Source organism: Erithacus rubecula, assembly GCF_903797595.1.
Source record: "Erithacus rubecula genome assembly, chromosome: 6".
Classification (NCBI taxonomy): Eukaryota; Metazoa; Chordata; class Aves; order Passeriformes; family Muscicapidae; genus Erithacus; species Erithacus rubecula.
This window is the reverse complement of record NC_136688.1, coordinates 29,212,144-29,230,955: the sequence shown is the minus strand read 5'-3', so window position 1 is coordinate 29,230,955 and position 18,812 is coordinate 29,212,144. Positions and strand designations below refer to the sequence as shown.

The 18,812-nt window shown below is 35.4% G+C and overlaps 1 protein-coding gene across 21 annotated transcripts in view; it reads left to right on the top strand.

Moving 5' to 3' along the window:
* The window catches only part of GPHN (gephyrin), a 272,258-nt gene that overhangs the window by 180,179 nt on the left and 73,267 nt on the right, over positions 1-18,812 (top strand). For 12 of the 21 annotated variants that reach the window (XM_079309647.1, XM_079309660.1, XM_079309651.1 and 9 more), the window contains one exon: positions 17,049-17,105. The exons of the other annotated variants lie outside the window; for them this stretch is intronic. In XM_079309647.1, the coding sequence (XP_079165773.1) occupies positions 17,049-17,105 (57 nt within the window). The remainder of the gene's footprint in view (positions 1-17,048; positions 17,106-18,812) is intronic. 21 annotated transcript variants of the gene reach the window in all.

Genomic DNA, 18,812 nt, shown 5'->3' with positions numbered 1-18,812 from the left:
GATCTGTGCCCCACTTTATTATTGTTCCATTTAAGACTTTCAAACCAACTGGCTTTGCTCAAACTTAGATATTTGCTGCCTGACATTTGGAATCAAAAAATAACCAAAATTGAATAGAAAGTTTTAATGCCAACCTTGTGGGATTATTATTCAGTTCTTAGTGATTAGATTATACTATTTAATCATTGAGGTGAACTCTATATGTTTACTTTTTATCAAGCTTTAAATAGCATACATCAGAAACTAAGCAAATTGACCAGTGGCAAGGTCTATAATGTTTACCTTCAACAGAATTCCTTTCAGCAGAAGAAAAATGTCTAAATTAGCTTTGTATGTTCACATCACAAAGGTCTTTCTGTGGCACCAGATGCTGACATACTAATAAACCAGTAGCAGATGGCAAATAATAACATTCTTCCTTATCTAACCCATGATCCTTGAAGATAATTCTGCTTGCTAAAATGATTTCCATCATCTGCTAGTTCTTCTCTCTTTCTGTCTCATTCTTTTCTGTCAGCAAACAAGATTTATGGGCACATGCCCATAGAAATATTTTGCTTTTACTTATGGGGTTGTTTTATGCAGTACTTACCTTCACTGTAATAGAATCAAAATTATTCTGATGGACAGCAAACTTCATTATGTAGTCTACTTTTCTTAAGGTTGTTCAGTGAATTCTATCTGTAAGCATCTCCTTTACTTTTTTCCAAATAAATTGAATCTTGTCTGATGGCTTAGAAGTAAAAACATGAAGCTTTTTACATTGCAAACGCTCAGAGCAGAACAAGATGAAACAGAGAAACTGCACTGAGCCTTATGCCCATTGATAAAACAAAATTGTCCAAAGAAAACCAAAGGTGACCAGTAATAAGTGTAAATAAGGGACAGCTCTGCTGAAAAATAGCTCTAGATACCTATATATTTTCAGGAAGTTTATCACAATGGGAGTAAAGCCTATCTATTATGAAGCAGAATGCAGTCCTCTAGAATGTCTTGAGATTATCTCTGATTGAGATAGTCAGAGATTACAGAAGGAATGTACTAGAAGTTTGAAACAGATTGAAAATCTGAAACTCTGGGCAATTAATGGAGATGAGCTCATTTCATAATTACATCATGCTTTGGTACTTCATGTTGAGACCTGCTTTTCATGTATGACTGTAAAATCAGGTTTTGTTCAAAATGTGTGAGACTACGCCACTTTTATAACAGGAATTGCCATGCAACCTCTAGCTAGATTAGATTTTCTGTGTTGTATTTGATGGGGTTTGTTATAAGCTGATATATGGAAAAATGAAAGAAAAACCCAACTGGAAAATATATTTGACTGGTGATGACATCTGTTCCTATTATTTAGAGGTTGAATCTTGCACATAAGCTTCTTTACCACTTAGAGAGTTCTTGGTTCATTTTATATATAACTTTTGAAAAAACAAACTACCCATTATCTTTTTGTTCAGTCCTTTACGGTATCCTCAAGTTTTCAATCATCTGAATTTATCAAGAAATGTGGTTCATTCAGATTCTTTAATATTATCTGTTTCTAAATGTCTTCACTTACTCTGTTTTGCCTTCTGGATCCTGGCTTTCTAATAATGCAATATGTATTAAGTTTTTACTGGTCTCTTGCCCACACAGTAATGAGAATAAAAGTAAATTGAACTTCTGCATCCAGGTGGTGCTCCAAGGTTGTTTTTAATCTGCAAGTGGGTATCTTTTCAAAACACTCATTTGCTGGTTAAGGAATTCATTTCAGGCCTTCAAAACATGTATATATAACATGAAACAAAGATGAGGAAGTCTCAGGGGAAAATATTATTTGATTATACTTATTTTTGAAGTGGTGGTCTAGCCATAGACCAATATTTCTTTGTCAACTGCATATTTCAGTTTATTTTTTGTACCATTTTCTTGTTGTATTTTTTTGTCTTAAGTGTTCATGAACCCTTATATCTCTTTTACTGAATTTGCTGAATAACAAAAAGCTCTGTGTGCCTCAGAAAAAAAAAATCAAGCTTCTGCAATGATGGGAGCACCTCTATTAAATGAATGTAAGTAGCAGGCTACTAATGCATGAGGATATTGGAGCAAAGGTATGGGAAAACATGTTACTAATGCTCCTGATTGATCTGTTAGAAGACTTTACCTTTTCATAATCATATTTTGGAAAACCTAATGTTGTTTATGTATATAACCAGATCATGTAGACAAAATATGACATTAAATTGCAGATTTCCTTTACTGTTTACAACTTACCATCCGTGTTTTCTGAAAATCTCTGTTTCTAGCAAAGTACTAAATGATAAATATTGAGGTGGGACCTGGATATTTCGGTCAGTCTTCATAAATGTAATTTCCTGGTAAAATAAGTAATTGTATTTCTCAGGATGTAGGAGCTTTTTAAGGCAAATTGCCATTAGGATTTCTCTGTGTCAGTGATTAGGAATATCCCCAAAACTAAGCAAACCAGCTTTTGTTAGCTTTTAATAAATCTCTGTAGAACACCTTTCTTCTCGATCTCTAAATTGTATTTGAGTTTCAAACAAATCAACCACTGCACAGAGTATTTAAACCATATTTGTAGTAGATGGGTTCACATATAGAGGCAATCTAAGCTTTACTCAGAGGAAAACTGCACTAACAGTCCTCCTTTTTTCAGTCATTCAGCCATAAAGTTTATAGTGGTTGTGACATATTTTTATCTTGTTCCATGTAGTTTTGAGTGTTTAAAAATTTCAAGGCTTTCTTAACATGGTTAGATTAATTTTCTGAATACTCACATGACAGATGTTTAGGATGACACAGTATGGCTTGCAAATTTTTCTTGTTTCCAGTAGCTGCTCAGATTCTCAGATCTCACTATGTCTGTCTATGTGGTTGGCATTTTCATGAAGTAAAATGCAATATTCTTTTCAGACACAAAAGCAGTAAGGGTACCTAGGGTAAATTACTTTTACAAATATGGAGAGGGTTTTTTTTCATTTTCATTAATGTTGATTCTTGGGGTTTTTTTAAGCTTACAGTACTAAACTTTTGATCTCTAACTTCAGATGACTTAAAAGAATATATCCAGAGCAAATGACTGAGTCATTATTTCAAACTTTTACTTTTGTTCTACTCATAGGGGGTTCAGATTCATATAAAAGAAAATTGCAGTTTTCAAGTTGAAGTCTTCACTTCTCCCATGCATAAATGATGTAATAAGTACTTAAGTTTTGGCAACACTGTATGTCAAAGTCAAAGAAAGCAGATTTAGAAGACTAAGGACAGGATTTTAATTATCACCAGGAATTCATTTCAGTGACAAGAGATGTTCAAAGTATTTCACTTTGCACAATCATCAGTCTCACTGATGTTCAGTTCTTTCACTTCAATGTGCAAAGTTTCTTTCAGTGTTATCTTTGATCATGAAGGATCCTAAGGAACTTGTTGTAGTAATTTTAAGATGAGAGTGTGGGGTTTTTTTCTGTCTTGCTACTTCATTCCCTTCACTCCTTACATTTTGCTTAAGATTTCTCTCTACTTTACTTGCTAGTTTTCTGTCCCTTCCCTATCTATCCATTGTTCAGTTACACTGAACCAGACAAAACCCTGAGTACTAAGTGAGATCCTTACAGGTTTGTAGCTGCATTAGATAATATTTCATTCCTATATAATGGAAGTTTATAGGCTCTATCTTACAGCTAAAATGAGCAAGCAGTGCTACTTTTCATAATTTTTTTCAAGTCTAGCAAAACATCTATCCACTGCTCCATCCATCAACACCTTCTTTGTAACAGTACATTTAATTCTGCTAGTTGTTCACTTTCTGTTACATTTTGTCTTCTATGAAGAATTATTGTCTTTATCATTCATAAGTAGACATTTGCCTAAAGACCTAATATTCCCAATGTAAAAAGAATGACATGTGTAATTTATGTAAATGTTCCAGTTGCAGAGAATTTCTGAAATGAAATAGCCTAGAAAAATAGTTTAAACTTCTTTTGAAAGAAAAAATATGCTGATGAAAGTTTTTTTCTGTGACAAAAACAAAACTTATTATTTCAGTAATTTCTCATGCTTACTGCTAACAAAAAAGGATCTGTCAGGAACCACCACTTTTACATTAAATATGTACATTGACATCTACACAAATGAGTTACAAATTAATGCTAAACCTAATTCAAATTTGTTTTCAGTCTACTGTTTTTTCAATATAGAATTGCTATGTGAGGTAAGCACATTAGCAGATGGGAGCAGGTAGAATTGGAAAGATGTTTTTGTCAATTACAGTTGTTATAAATTTTTCAGTAGAAATATTCAGTATTTATCAGTAAAAGAAAGATCCAGTTCCTTACCAGAAATTCTTAGTAAATAATAAAATGCTGTTGAAAATGTGTTTTGGTAAGCTGTAGCTGTATCCACAGTATAGATATTTTGTGTTCATTTGTGCATAATTTTTTTTCTTCTTGATTCTTACTGTTTCTTCTTAAGATGTTCATCAAAGTGAAATGTGGCAAGTATGATAATGTATTTTGAAGTTTGAATGCATACACAAAATTTTCAAGTTAATTTTGTTTCCTTTTTATTTATGAAGTTTGCATAAGCTGAAGTTTATTTTACCTAGGAACTTGCCTGAGTAAGTAGCAAGTGCTTTGGCATGGCTGTTAAGCTGTGATTAGCTTGAGGAGCATGGAAGAGTTCAAAGAATATTGTAAATTGTTAGAGGTGAGATCACACTCCAAGCACTGCAAGGGTTTCCTGCTTTTTCTTGTAAAAATACACTCAGGCATAGTTAGATACATGTTCCTGCTAAAACTCCCAATGTTTTTGTGATTATTTCTGGGTTTAATTTCCTCTGCGTTTTTTTCAGTGTGCATTCCAGGATTACGGAAAATTATGTTGAGTAAAAAGAGGTGCTAATAGAATATATTTAAGTAGAAAATAGCCACAGTTGCCTTAAGATGAATCCTGCTCCCTAACATACATCAGTCTATGGAATCCTACTGGGTTCTTCTCCAGCAGTGCTTTTCAGATCAATTACTAATTAATATTTTCATGCAGTCATTACCTTTTTCCCTCATTGTTTAAAGTGTACTGTCTTGGCAAAACATGTGGATCACTGAGCCTGGGAAAGTCTTATTTTTAGTTTACATTTGGTTGCAAATGCTGGTAATTGTTAGTTGCTGCAGCTTTGGAAGTGAGACATTGTGACTAAGGAAGAAGCAGCTTGGTTGCTTGGGATATTAAAAATCACTCAAATACATCATAGTTAGATACTAAAATCCTTTTAAAAATGGAAAATACAGTTTGTAGGAAGGTCAAAAACTTCAGGGATAGTCTTTTGGGCATTTTTTTTAGTAGCAAAATAGGCCCATCAACAAGTCAGCTCTGGAGAAGACGGACTGGAGTAAAGTGCAGGCTGAATATTGAATTTCAGTAGAATTACTTATTTGTCACTGCTTTCTTTATTGAATATGTGTGCTTCAAGTAGTACTTTATTTATTCATACCTGGAGTTGCTATTAAATAGTGTAACAGTACAAAAATATAGTTTTCTTCCCTTAGTCATAGTGAAGAACTGTTTATTTTGGAGTAACTGGGAATTAGCTTCAGATCTAGAAAATCCAGAACAATTCTTGCAGTGACTGAATCAGCTACTTTTCAGACCTGTTATAGATTGACTCCTACAAAGAAGCTCTATTGTGCAAAAATTCCCTACATATGTAGGTCTTAACAACTAGTTAGTATTTATTAAGCTGCAGAATTTCATTATTTTCCTGAGCCCAGTGAAAACTTTCAAACAGGTAAAAAAGGTTACTCAGTGTTTCCCTGGAAATATTTTTTCTTTCAAATTGTTACTATTCTGCGTGTGTATTCCTTCAGAAGAGAGCAATCTTTCAGTACTTACATCCTGGCTCACACATGCACAAGTTCTAGTCTCTGTATGCTAGCACTGTATCATATTGTCAGTTCCTCCTTGAAATGCTTTCTTTGATTAACTTTGGGAGCAATAGTTTTCATTTCTTACTATGTTGTCTTCCAAGGCCAAGCGATTTTTTTTTTTTTAATTCTGGTAACTTCAATTTGTCATTTCTTTAAGATAGGGAAAAGATGTGCATTCTTCTCACATTAGAAGCCTTACTGACATCTTTTCCATTCCTATCCAAAACAAATATTCTGATTTGAATTATTATGTAACACAAGATGAGGGTTTTATAGTTTGTTTAATGGTTTAGATTTCTTTCACCAACTGCTATGTAGTTACATCTGTCTTTTATCCAGTGTCTTCAAATTACTCTGAATGCACCTCTACAGAATTGTTTGCAGGCTACATTTTCAATATATCTAGTTCTGGTTTTGTCACTGATGCTTGTTGAGTTTGTTGGCACCTGGTCTTTTTATGTCTTGCTGAAGATGGAATCAGAAAAATATTGACTTCCCTTCTCCATTCTGACTTTTTTCCTTGGGGCTGTTTGTTCCTATTACATATGTCAATTGACTGAATCTTGTTACTTCATGAAAAATGGTTTCAGGAGTAAAACTGTGCATCCTATAGGCTGAATTTTAATATAGCCTTATGTGTGTAGGAATTTGGTTTTCTTTTGTTGTTCTTCTTTAGTGTCTTAGTCCATTCATACATTAACGTGATTTAATCAATAACTCAGCTATGGCCTTCTGTTCCTTCACTGACTCTTGATCATCATGAATAATCCATATCATTTATTGCTGAATTCTTTTCTGATGAAATAATCAGCAGTGTTAAAAATGTACCTGTAAGTATAAACAGTGATCTTCTTGTTGAGAAGGTTCTCTTATTAGAGTAAACAATTTAATGATGGTGTAGCAAAATTCAGTGCCAGATATTACAGGAGAGATAGGTGATGCTAATTTAGAACAAAAAGGGTGTAATTCACCCTTTCATATCTATGTATTCAAAGATACATGCATTCAGTAGTCTGTCCAGAATATGTATGTACCCAGCTGGTCAGGTCAGGATAGCTTGGAATGATGGGGAGGATGTGGAGCACCAGCTATGACCTTCTCCACAATTTCTCTAGCATCCTTCTTATGCCAGTATCCATTATCAGTGCTGGATGCATCTTTCATACTCTTTAGAACCCGACAGTAAAGGGGATATTTGTCTCTCCATCTGGTTCCACCTTTTGAATATGTTAGATGTTCTTGCCATACTGTGTTCTCCTTAGGTAAATCTGCTCCTTATCATTCTGGTTTCATCTCAGCAGCTCAACTCTGTTTTAACCTGTAAATCATTTTAGGTTGTCTGACTTTACTGGTTGGGTATCCCCAGAAGCTGCATGGAGTGCAGTGAACTAAATGAACTACCAATCTGCATGCCATCATCATTCTGATGTTCCCTCCATTATGGTTTCTGGTGCTTCCCTATCCATACATATCCTTCCTTTTCTGTGCAACTCTTGATATGTCTGTTAGACATTCCAGGAGGGTTCTTATGCTGAAGTCTGTATTACCTTGCTATTGAAGTAATCATGTCACATGTATCATGCTTCTACAATTTTGCTTCATCATTACTGGTATTTCGTGCACATGTGTGGTGGTTTTGGCTAGGACAGAGCTGGTACAGGGCTACACAGCACTACAGCAAGCAGCAAAAGCAAAAAGCAGCCACTAAGGAGCAATAGACAAGACACTGTCAGGCAAGTGAGCCCTGTGACAATCACAGGAGCCTGGTGGTTATCAGCTGAACAGAAATAACAGCTATAAATTCAATCTAGCACACTTCAATCAAATCTGTCATTATCTCAAATGCTTTGAGCCCCATGTAAGGTGCCAAAAAGACTGTTGTGGTTTAACCCCAGCTGTCAACCAAGCCTTCTGGAGCTGTTCACTCGCTCCTCCAACCAGTGGGATGGGGGAGAAAATCAGAAGAGTAAAAGCGAGAAAACTTGTGGGTTGAGATAAGGACAAGTTTAATAGGGAAAGCAAAAGCACACACAGGCAAAGCAACACAAGGAATTCATTCACTGCTTGCCATGGGCAGGCATGAGATCATCAGCCATCTCCTGGAGAGCAGGGCTCCATCCCTTGTAACAGTTATTTGAGAAGACAAACACCATCATTCCAAATCTCCCCACCTTCCTTCTTACCTCAGCCTTATATGCTAAGCATGACCCTATATGGTGTGGGATACCCCTCTGTTTGGGGTCAACTGTTCCAGCTTTGTCCCATCCCAAGTTTTTGTATGCCCCCAGCCCACTTACTTTTCAGCTGAGGAGCAGAAAAGGCTTTGATATGTTGCAAGAACTGCACAGCAGTAGAAAAATCATCTCTGTATGGTTGACTATTTCCAGCACAAGTCCAAAGCATAGACCTGTGCCAGCTACTGTGAAGATTATCTGTACCCCAGCCAAAGCCAGCACAATGGGCAACTGAGGGGAGCCTAGCAGCAGGCAGCTTTGTGTTCACAGGAGCCAAAATTGGTATTGAAACTAATGAAGCTCTTTCAAGGCATGCATGTTCCAATGATTCATGTATCATCAGCAGTTGGAGTTTGCTGATTTCATCACAGAAGTAACATCTATCTGATGTAAGGTGTGAGAGGATGTGAATCACAGACACTGCTTTTCTCATGATGTAAACATGCAATTTCCTTCAAGTGGTATGTTCTTTAGCAAGTGTACTAATAGTCCCTGGAGTCCAGTTTCACCCTTGAAAAGGGTTTTAGGAAATAGAGGAGTTGAAAGCAAATGGCACCTACTGGTTCTATGATCTTAACTCCTATTTTGCGCAATATCTAATATTATTTAACATTATAGTAAGTGATGCCATCAAAGATCAGCAAAGTAAAAATGTTTTTTCCCTTCTGCACAGCTGTCTCAAGCCTTGTTTTAGAATCTCGCTGTTGCATTGGTCAGTTTGCACTCAATTGTTGTTTTGCCTTTTAACTTAAATAGGCCAGTCCTGTCTTGTATTCATTCCTCAGCCAGACAAAAGGCATGCATAAAAATTTCCAGATTTCATTGTCTTTAATTAACCAAGTCAAGCTCTCTCATTTTTATTCTTAAAAAAAACCCCTTGTTCCAAAGTTCTTGCATGCTGAAATTAATTGTCCTTATTTTGCTCACCAATTTAGTATCATTTTAAAAGGCAAAACATATATTATCTCTTTACAGGGGGTATTTATGAATAGGGTAGAATTTGATTTCTTCAATTAGTTTTCAAAAGTATGTTTACTTGTTTGAAAGGAAAGGAAGTGTTTTTTTCTGTTTCTGATCACTTCCATGCCATCATTGCATGTTATTGGATATATTGATATATATTGGATATATTGAATTTCTTTAGACATTTACTGATAATTATGTTTACCAAAACCTGCATACATATCAGTATGTTGCTTTTTATTTAAATTAGCAATAGTGGAGCAAATCCATGTGGAAAAAGTCTATGAGAAAATAGGGATCCTTAAGGTGAGACATTCAAAGAGTTTACACTTGTAACATATTTCTCTCCAATGCTGTGCTGGAAACAGTGCCTCTCACTTGATTACCTTACAGTAGATTTATGGAAATCATTTTGTAAGGAACAGTAACAGATTTGGCAAGATTTCAGACCAGCTGTTGGCTTTTTTTCAAATTTGCACCATCCATTGCAGTTTATTTCTTAAGACTGCTTTTCTTCTTTTATATGCAGTTTTTCAAAATGTGAGGAGCACCTTTGAGCAAGGAGTTCTTATGTGTTTGCATGGCAGTTATTTGCAATGCAGTGTTTGCTTTATGAAGTTTGTAGACAGCCTCATTGGAGAATGGTTTCACTCAACAGCACTGTTAGTATGGACAAAGATTGACCTTGGCCATTTACCAGGTTATTGTTCGTACTTGGCCACTTAAAGGTCATATTGTTTTAAGCTTCTGAAAGGTAAATTGAATACCAGATCTTTCCACCTTAACTTAGTCTTCTGATGTTGTCCTCTCACTGCTTTAATTGTTTCCTGTGGGTTTAGTGGATACACCCTTTTCCAATGTCCTTACCAACACTTCCGCTCCTCTTTCATAGTTGAACTCCTCAGGATGTATAAATGTGAGCAAACACATGTGGCAAGATTTGTTTACACATATTTTCCAAACACACCTCTGTCTAGTCAAAAAGCATGAAATACAGGCTGTTACTGATACTTGAGAAGAAACCTTAAAGGCACTTGTCCTCTTCCCTTTAAAGTCTTACTGCCCCATCTGTTTTCAGAAAGGTGAGATTTTCCGTGTTACGCTGAGCCCCAATGCAAACATCTCTCCCATAATTTTGGTGCTAGAAGTGGTCAAAGAGAGCAGATATTTGCTTCAGAACCCTACCAGAGAGCTGATTTGCTTTATCATCTACCTGTCCCATCATCAGGTCACTTCTAAGTGACTTCACTGGTGCAACAGTTTTCTCTGTGACCGAGAAGGTAACTTTGATAGGAGCTAGCTTAGTGTCCAGAAGTGTTTAAAGGACAATGTATGCCACTATATGTGCCATAACCCTATATCTGCTTTTAAAACGTAAGTTCAGCTTAGGACAGCAAGGCAAAATAGCACATTTGGAAGTGAATTGTCAGTTTGGGAAAGGTATATAAAAGGAATACAAAACTTCATGACCCAGGACTAGGATGTTTTTATTTTTCCCTCAAACGGGCCCTTTCTTTTTGCCAAGACAGATTTCTGCTGTATGGAATAGGTGTTTGGGTTTTGAAAAACTCCACCAGGAGCATGAGGTGCGAATTCTGTTTTATTTTGTGTAGTGCAAGCTAGAGAATCACTGAGGCTGCAGGCATAAGTGAGGAGTAAAATGTGCCAGCATTGAAAAAATGGTTCTGAAATGACAGGACTGAAAGTATTGAATTGAGGAGACATTGGCAGTCAAGGTTGAGTGGTAAAGGCATGAAATAGGCCAAAGCAATGTTTATGGCTCTTGAGTGATGAGGCTGCAAGACTTAGAGTGTTTGAAGAGGAGAGGGAAGTAGCTTGGATGCAGGAGGCAGCAATAGCATTACGAGAAAAGGCAAGGCTGTGGTCAGAAAGGCAACCTTGAGCAAGTGAAAGGGTTTGCAGAACTTCAGCTGTGTGACAGGAGAGTTGTCCAGCTGTTCACTGCATACTGGCAGTAAGGACCCAGCTCTCAGATGCCCAGATCTCTAGTTTAAATGAGATTTAGGACATTAAGTCTCTACAAATAGAGGCACACTATGTAATGTATCTGTTGTAGTCTGTCTTGCCCTGGCTGTGAGTTTTACCTACCAGCTTTTATATTTTATTTCTGAACATTATATATCACTGAAGTCAATAGATATTTTTAAAGAACTGACACGTTGGTGTAAAATTACTGGTGTACAAAGTCTCTTATGTAAGAATATGGTTGCATTATCTTTGCCATTATGTGTTGTTAACAGAGCATTCCATCTAGTGATGATAATAGTTTGAAAACAGTAAGAAAATTGCAGTGCTTTTTACCACTGCTTGTTCTACCTGCACTGTGTTTATTCCTACATCTGCACATGGAACAGTGTGAGTAGAACTGCCCATTTGAAAAAAAAAAATATCGTGGGTAGAGTGAACAAAATTTGAGATGGTTTGATAATGATATTTTATTGGCATCCATAATTCATGTACATTATGCTTTTGTAGGTTTAACATTATCAAGAAGTGCAACAACAATATTAATAAAATTTCTGTGCCAAACTGCAGTATAATGCACAAGCATGAGTATGTTTATTGGTTGAGAATATATGTCATTGTTACAGGAGCCTGTATTCCCTTTGTTTGAAATATTTCCCATTTATTTAGGAAACCTCTAATTGTTGTTTGTCTGGCGTAAAACCACAGAAGTAAAAATGCTTTCAAGTGCAAATCTGTTTTTTATGTATGGATGTGAAATTTGTACATAATGCATTTCTAACTTAAATTGATTTGCTGCTATATTAAAAATATATTAACCTCTTTGTTAGCAGTAGAAACTGCTCACTTGATGTAGAACATTGTTCTTATCAGAGAAGAGAACTGAAGTTGAAGTTTGGATTTCTGTATCAGAATTTTCCACTCCTGATTAGGCAAGTAAGAGTTATAAATCATGCCACCTAGACCAGTATTATCTTATATAATATTTAGAATTTGACAGTCACTGCCCCCACCATCAAAGTTGCTCACAAATAGTATGTAGTTACTTCACTAATTAAAATTACTTCTTGCCAGCCATTGAATATTTACAGTTGTGGTTTTTTTGTGTTTTTTTAATTGAATGTCACTTCCCTTCACTTCTTTTCAGTTTGTTGCATACCTTGAATTTGATTAACATTCTTTTAGGTCAGAAAATGCATTTTCAATCTTCATAAGTTTAAATCTCCTTTGAATTTGGCTCCCTTATGTGATCTGGCAAATGCATAAGATTTTTGTTCCTGGCCAACTGATGTGAAGTTGTTGCTGGTTGGGTTATACTGTTGAGATATGTTTCTCTGTTAGGATGAACTCTGTGAGAACTTGTGTGAGAGATTTCAAGAACATTTATTTGGAACACAATGGTATAACATACACAGTATAGCTTTTGTAGTTTCTCTTCATCAACTGGACCTCCATGTCTTGTTGAATGCACTTTATCAACTGGAGAAATTGCCAAGCTTTTGATAAAAAATTCCTGTTGGCTTCTAAACATCCCTGTTCTTTATATTCTGTATTCTTTCAAAGCTCCTAAATGTGGGGGCTGCTTGAATATATGCTGATTCATATTTAGTTTCTCTTCTGGTATGTTTTTAATGTTTTTATCTTCTTAATGCAATTATCTTTAGGATCATTTACATGGGTTTTTTATACTTCCACCTACCTTTTCACTGAATCACAAAACACCTCTTTAAGCTGGACTGGAGCTTATCCCGTTGTTTTTCTTCTGTATTTTGCCTTGGCTAGTTGAATGGCCCTTGGGAGGAAAAAAAATAAAAGCAATTTCAGGATATATTGTGGAATTCTGCTGAAGGAAGTGAACCAAAGTAGGAGCATCACATGTGCAGTTTTGCTCTAGATTTCTAAAACTGATCATTCCTTTCTCAGCATGATGCCCTGGACTTCAAGATAAAGCAGTAACTGGAAGGAAGTAATGGCAGGTAAAACTGAAAAAACAAGGGAGGTCTTATTTTCCCATAGGATGTGCAAACTCATGAGTGTCACTCCTTCACATCCAAAATTTCTTCTAAAAGAAACAACTTCATAAATATTTATTGTCAGCATATGGAGTCACATTGACAAATATGATGCAAGCAAGTTTCATGATTCAGTAGAGGATATTCACTCCATTGCACTGCACATTCCCTAAGGCAACTGGCTTGGAAGCACAAGGGAACTTACAGCTAAATGCCATGAGAGGCCTTGGCTAAAAACTGACAGGGACTATTTTTTGTGGAAGGAAACAGAAAATGCTTGTCAGCACAGTTGTCAGGGGTACATGGTATAACATACCTGCCAAAACATCTCTTTGCAGACTCAATGATGTTCCAAAAATAATATTAATAGATTTCTTTATTCATCATTCATTTACTTTTGATTATCGTAATTCAAACAGTTTGTTTCCTGGTCATCAAATAAGGTATTTCACACCTTTTTAACTATTGCTGTAAAAAAATTCTGTTGTGAGTTTTGCATTTATTATGTTTCAGAAGTAATTTAATCATATCAAAAAGATGTCATTATGAACCATTTATGTGTTGCCCAGTATTTTGGAAAAATGTCTGACAGAGGTTTGGCTTTTTGGTGAATGTAGATGGGAAAACACTTTGCTGAAAGACTTGAGTCCTGAAAATTCCAATTTCTTTGTCAGAGTGTAAGCAGGGAAACTTTAGAGTAGCACAAATAGAGTATATTATCAGAAAGGGGAAGGACTCTAAGATGGATAGTGTTAAATGTTTGAGGCTGTTTCTTCTGTTTTGGCACTCTTCCTTTAAATAAATCCAGCAAAGGCAGAGTCTCAGATTAGGTAATTGTTCAGAGCTGTTCTGCCTTTATGACAAGTATAACTGATAGATTAGATGTATTAGATATGTATTTAAGGTTAGGTCTTCTAAGTACATTTTTCTGGAGTAAAATCAAGGATGAAGATAACAGGTTCATTTCTCATGTGCTCTAGTTAGTACAAGGTAGTGGAATAACACTGAAACCATATTGGAGACTTCTGCTTAGAAAACATTTTCTGTTCTCTCATCTTCTAACTAATCCACTAACCATATTTGAGCATTCCTTTTTGCTCACTGTTTGGTTCTGGTTTCCTTGCTTCCTAAGTTTTCTTCAAGTGGCTTCCTATCTCATTCTTCTCCAACCATAACACCAACTTGTTTTTCAGATATCAGGAGAGGAATACCTGAAGCTAATTTTTAGCTATTAACTCCTGCTGTTATTCCATTGGGAATAAGAAAGGGATGTAAATATTATGCATTTATAAACTGTCAGTGCATTATACCCCCCTAGTTTCCTGGAATGTTCCCTACATAGCACCCTTCTTCCTTCACTATGTTAAGTATCTTCATTCATCACCTTCAGAGTGTCCCCAAACCCTCACATTTTTCAGGTTACATTCTGCCCATAATTACTTGGTGTTGCTCCTGTCTCATCTCTTAATCCACTTACTTAGCTTGTGTTGTGATATAGATATTTTTTATTTAGATCACTTATACACATTTTTCATCACAATCTTTTCTATATCCAGTGTTCATCTGTGATGGAGTTCTTGTGTTAGCTGAGTTTCTGAAGAACAAGGAGTGTATAATCCATGCCATTTTCTGAATTAAAATTTCTAGATCATCCTGTAGTTGACTGGAGAGAGATAAGGATATACCTGAATTTCTGTCTGTGGTATTTTCCATGAAAAAGATATTAGCTTTTATTCCTGCTGTCCCTTGCCTTCTTGGTAATACCCTATTTAATTCCCAGAACAGATGTAGTATAGTTTGTGCAATACTCATGTAATTCTGCTTCAACACTTGAGAAACATTCAAGTTGCACTCTGTAATGTTCCTGTAGAAAACGTGCTGTCGTTGTGTATTAACTGTGCCATGGATGTAAAGCAAGACTTAAAATTAGACTAAGTCCTTGTAATTTATATCTGCAGGCATTTAGAACTTTATTGTATGCAGTGTATGCATTGTATATGAATTTCTATATATATTCTGAAGAAAGAAATAATAATATTAGTTATATGCACCTGTAATATCTCCAGTCTAATTTCTAACTGAATCCTAAACCTTCAGAACAAGTTGAGCAGCCATAATTGGTGAGTAATGGAAGAAAAACTTCTTCCCTGAGGGGTAATACATATTACTGTCACAACTTTTCCTCAAGTTTCTGTGTTATGTAGCATTTTTTAATGCCCTAGTTCCATGTCATTATGTGAGATTATAAGCATTTATTTTTTCCTATTTCTCATTTTCCAAACAAAACTAAATTTATTATTCCATTTAAAAGTTTCAAATTGATAAGATGAATTGCAGGTCTACTAGATTATGTCATATTATCTGGGATGGTAGTACCTAACAAGGATGTTGGGGAAAGCATCTTTGCTCTAACTTGTGATGTTTTTTGTTCACTTTTTCCAAACTGAGGTGTGCTTTTTTTCTCAATTAGAAAATACATAGCTAATACGTAGTAACTCAGTTACAGCTGCATATATTTTAATTGAATGTGTCTTCTAAAAGAGGCATAGTTTATGTAAGAATGACAATTTCTTCTTGGTCTGTATACTAGAATTGATTGGAGATTTTCTTGGAGTCCCATGATAACAGTAGTGTGGGTGTTGCACTTGAGAGTTCAAATCAGATGGTATTTTAATGCCATAAGACCAGGGAAGAAAAACAACCATTAACATAAATGTTTCCAGTGTCTTATGCTAGTGGACATCCTATCAGAACTGAATACTTAAATCGTTAAGATGCTGTTTAGTTGCATTGTTTTCTTGAGAATCAAATACAAGTAAAAAACCAAAACACTCAGTTGACTGTTTTTTGAAGAGGAATTTCTGGTTTGCATGGGTCAGGTAAAAACAGACAGGACAATTTAACTTGTGCCATGCTGCTGTGTTCCAGAGAGCATAAAGCATGGTTAAATTGCCATGGTTCATTCAATCTTTGGCTTCCATGCTGAGATTTCTTAAAGACAGTTACTATGATTTGAAAGGGTTCACCTCAGTTGTGTGGGATTTTGTTTTACTTAAGATAATAGAAACTTTCAGTTCAATCTTGGCTCAGACTAGTAGAATGTCACTAAAGTAATTTTTATTGTCTTCTTCCTCTCTACTTCAAATGACACATGTTCATTTTATTGGTAAAAGAGGTATATTTACCAGATTAAGAAATTCTGAAAAGAGCTCTTGCTGTAAATGAATGTTTTATTTTACATACTTCTAAAAATATGAAGCCTTTTGAGCAGTTACCTCATTTGTTTCTTCCATCCTCTGCATCATCTAGGCAAAAGCATATATAAGAAAGGAAAAGTAATCAGACAGGAGATGCTGGGGGTCATATACACAGTGTATTTAAATATTTTAAATAAAAATCTAATGTTGGTCTGGCATTAAAATTTTCTGGTTGGGCAGCATAATTTTTAACTGGGAATCTTGATAGCAGTGGCTAAAATCTCTAGGCCTGGGTCAATAGAAATCTGTATTGCATTCTGTCAGGTATCAGTCTTGATACTTGCAGGCTCCCAGTTATAGCATACTCTGCTCATATGATTTGTAGAAGGTATAGGGGGGTTTTCTTCACTTAGAGTTTTAGAATTTCATTATTCTTAATATCCAAAACAGATAAGTAACATGTATGCTTTCAGAAATGTTAGTGAATTCAGCATGTAACATATGTGCCATATGGGTAATATAATGAGAAAGAAGTGATCAAAGCAAGTTTAAAGTGCCATGATAAAGTGTCATTTATTCCAGAAATTAGAGTCTGTGTCTTTGTCCTCTAGAGGTGTCTCAGAGAGTCAAATTGATGTCTTGCATGTACTGCTAACTGATTGTGTGGAAATTTTTTTAAGTTCACTTTTTCTTTATTCTTCTGTCTTTTTTACCCATCTTCCCCCATTGTAGCAAATTAGACGGCCGGATGAAAGCAAAGGAGTTGCTAGTAGAGTTGGATCCCTCAAAGTAAATATGTTTCTAACATTTATTTTGCAAGTTTTCTTCTATAGCCTACACTTTTCCTTTTGAAGGGGGAGGTGTGGGGAGGGAGGGAAGGGGCTTTTCCATTTCTCACCATCACATCATTTTTATTTCAGTATTCTTATTGCTGTTGGGTCACATTTTGTTTGTTTCTGTGCTACACATAGAACAACCTATTGAAGGCAGGCTGCCAGTTAAGTAGCTTTGGATGTCACTAGAAGTAAGAGATAGTAAAAACCCTTTTAAAGTGTCTGTAATTTAGTGATCATGATTAAACCACTTCTCTGATCTGACTACTACATGGAGAAGTGATTTACTCATCTTCAAACTACTGCTTCCCATCTTGAAACATAATTAAACTTTTATAATGTTCACACTTTTTGCATTTAATTCTGCAAAAGACCATTACAAGAGAGTTGAATATTTAATATATATATATATATAGCCTTTAAATTAGAAAAAAAATCAAAGTAGATAAAGATCAAATGAAAGATATTCACAGGAGACTAATAAGAATGGAGCCACTGTTTTGCTGATAGTATCTTCTGCCTTTTAATGTTTGTATAAACATACACAAATATTTAGATTACTTAACAGAACCAGCAAATATCTAAACTAGTACCCACCATACACAGTATTACACCCCCATGAATGGTTTTGAACCAAGATGCTGATCATATGCAGTCCAAGCCATTTTGGTCTCAAGAGTTGCCTCTATTTCAGCTATCCAATTTTTCACTTTTTTTTTGTACTTTATTTCTTTTTAGCACCTTTTCAACCACTAATTATTTCTTTATTCTTCTGCATTCTCCTTGCCTTTCCTGTCCTCTTGGTTTTTGATCTTTTGTTTTGGTTTTGTAAGCGTATTGCATTTGTTCCAGGACAAGCCATCCTCTCTGTTCTCTAACACTGTTCTACAGCTGCTCTTTGTGAATTTGTTATTTCACTGAGCTCAAAGAAGGGGAGGGAAAGAATTAATTATGCACCTCTTTCCAGTAATGCCTCCATTGAAATTGATCTTAGCATACAAAAAGAAGCCAGTTGCTGCTTGTTTACACAAGTTCTAGCTAGAGGCATCTGTAACATTCCTCACTGTCTGTGAGGCTTTATCTTTTCATCTTGTGTTTTGGGAAGATGTTTTAATTACAGTGTAGATGAGAGGAGCAGTTTACATGAATGAGGCTCTGTTTCAGTGGGAGACATCCAGGACCACTGAGTTACATGGATAAAAGTACAAGACAGCCACAAGTTTCTGCACTGTTTTTGAAAATTCTGCTCATGATTGCAGTGACCTGTGCATTTTAAGGCATAGGTCATCACATACAAATCTAGATGCATAATGCATGCACATATGCAGAATATGTAGATTATTTAGATGGTGGGCTTCACCAGTTATTATGAAGACCCATTGAAAACTCATTTCACATTAATATTTCTTTATCTGATTTAATTCCATGGCCTAAAATATATGTGTAGACAGAACATCTTCCTTATAGAAAAGGGGAAATCCTAATTTGGTTTCCCAAACATGAAAATTTACCTCTAAAAAATTATTTTAATGGAAATAACTTCTAGAACACAGCCTTACTAAAAATAAGCAAATAAATAAATAAACAATGTAGCAGAGATTCAGTAGCTTTAGAATTATAGTTCTCTTGATTTTTCTTTTTTTTTTTTTTTCCTGTAGTGAAA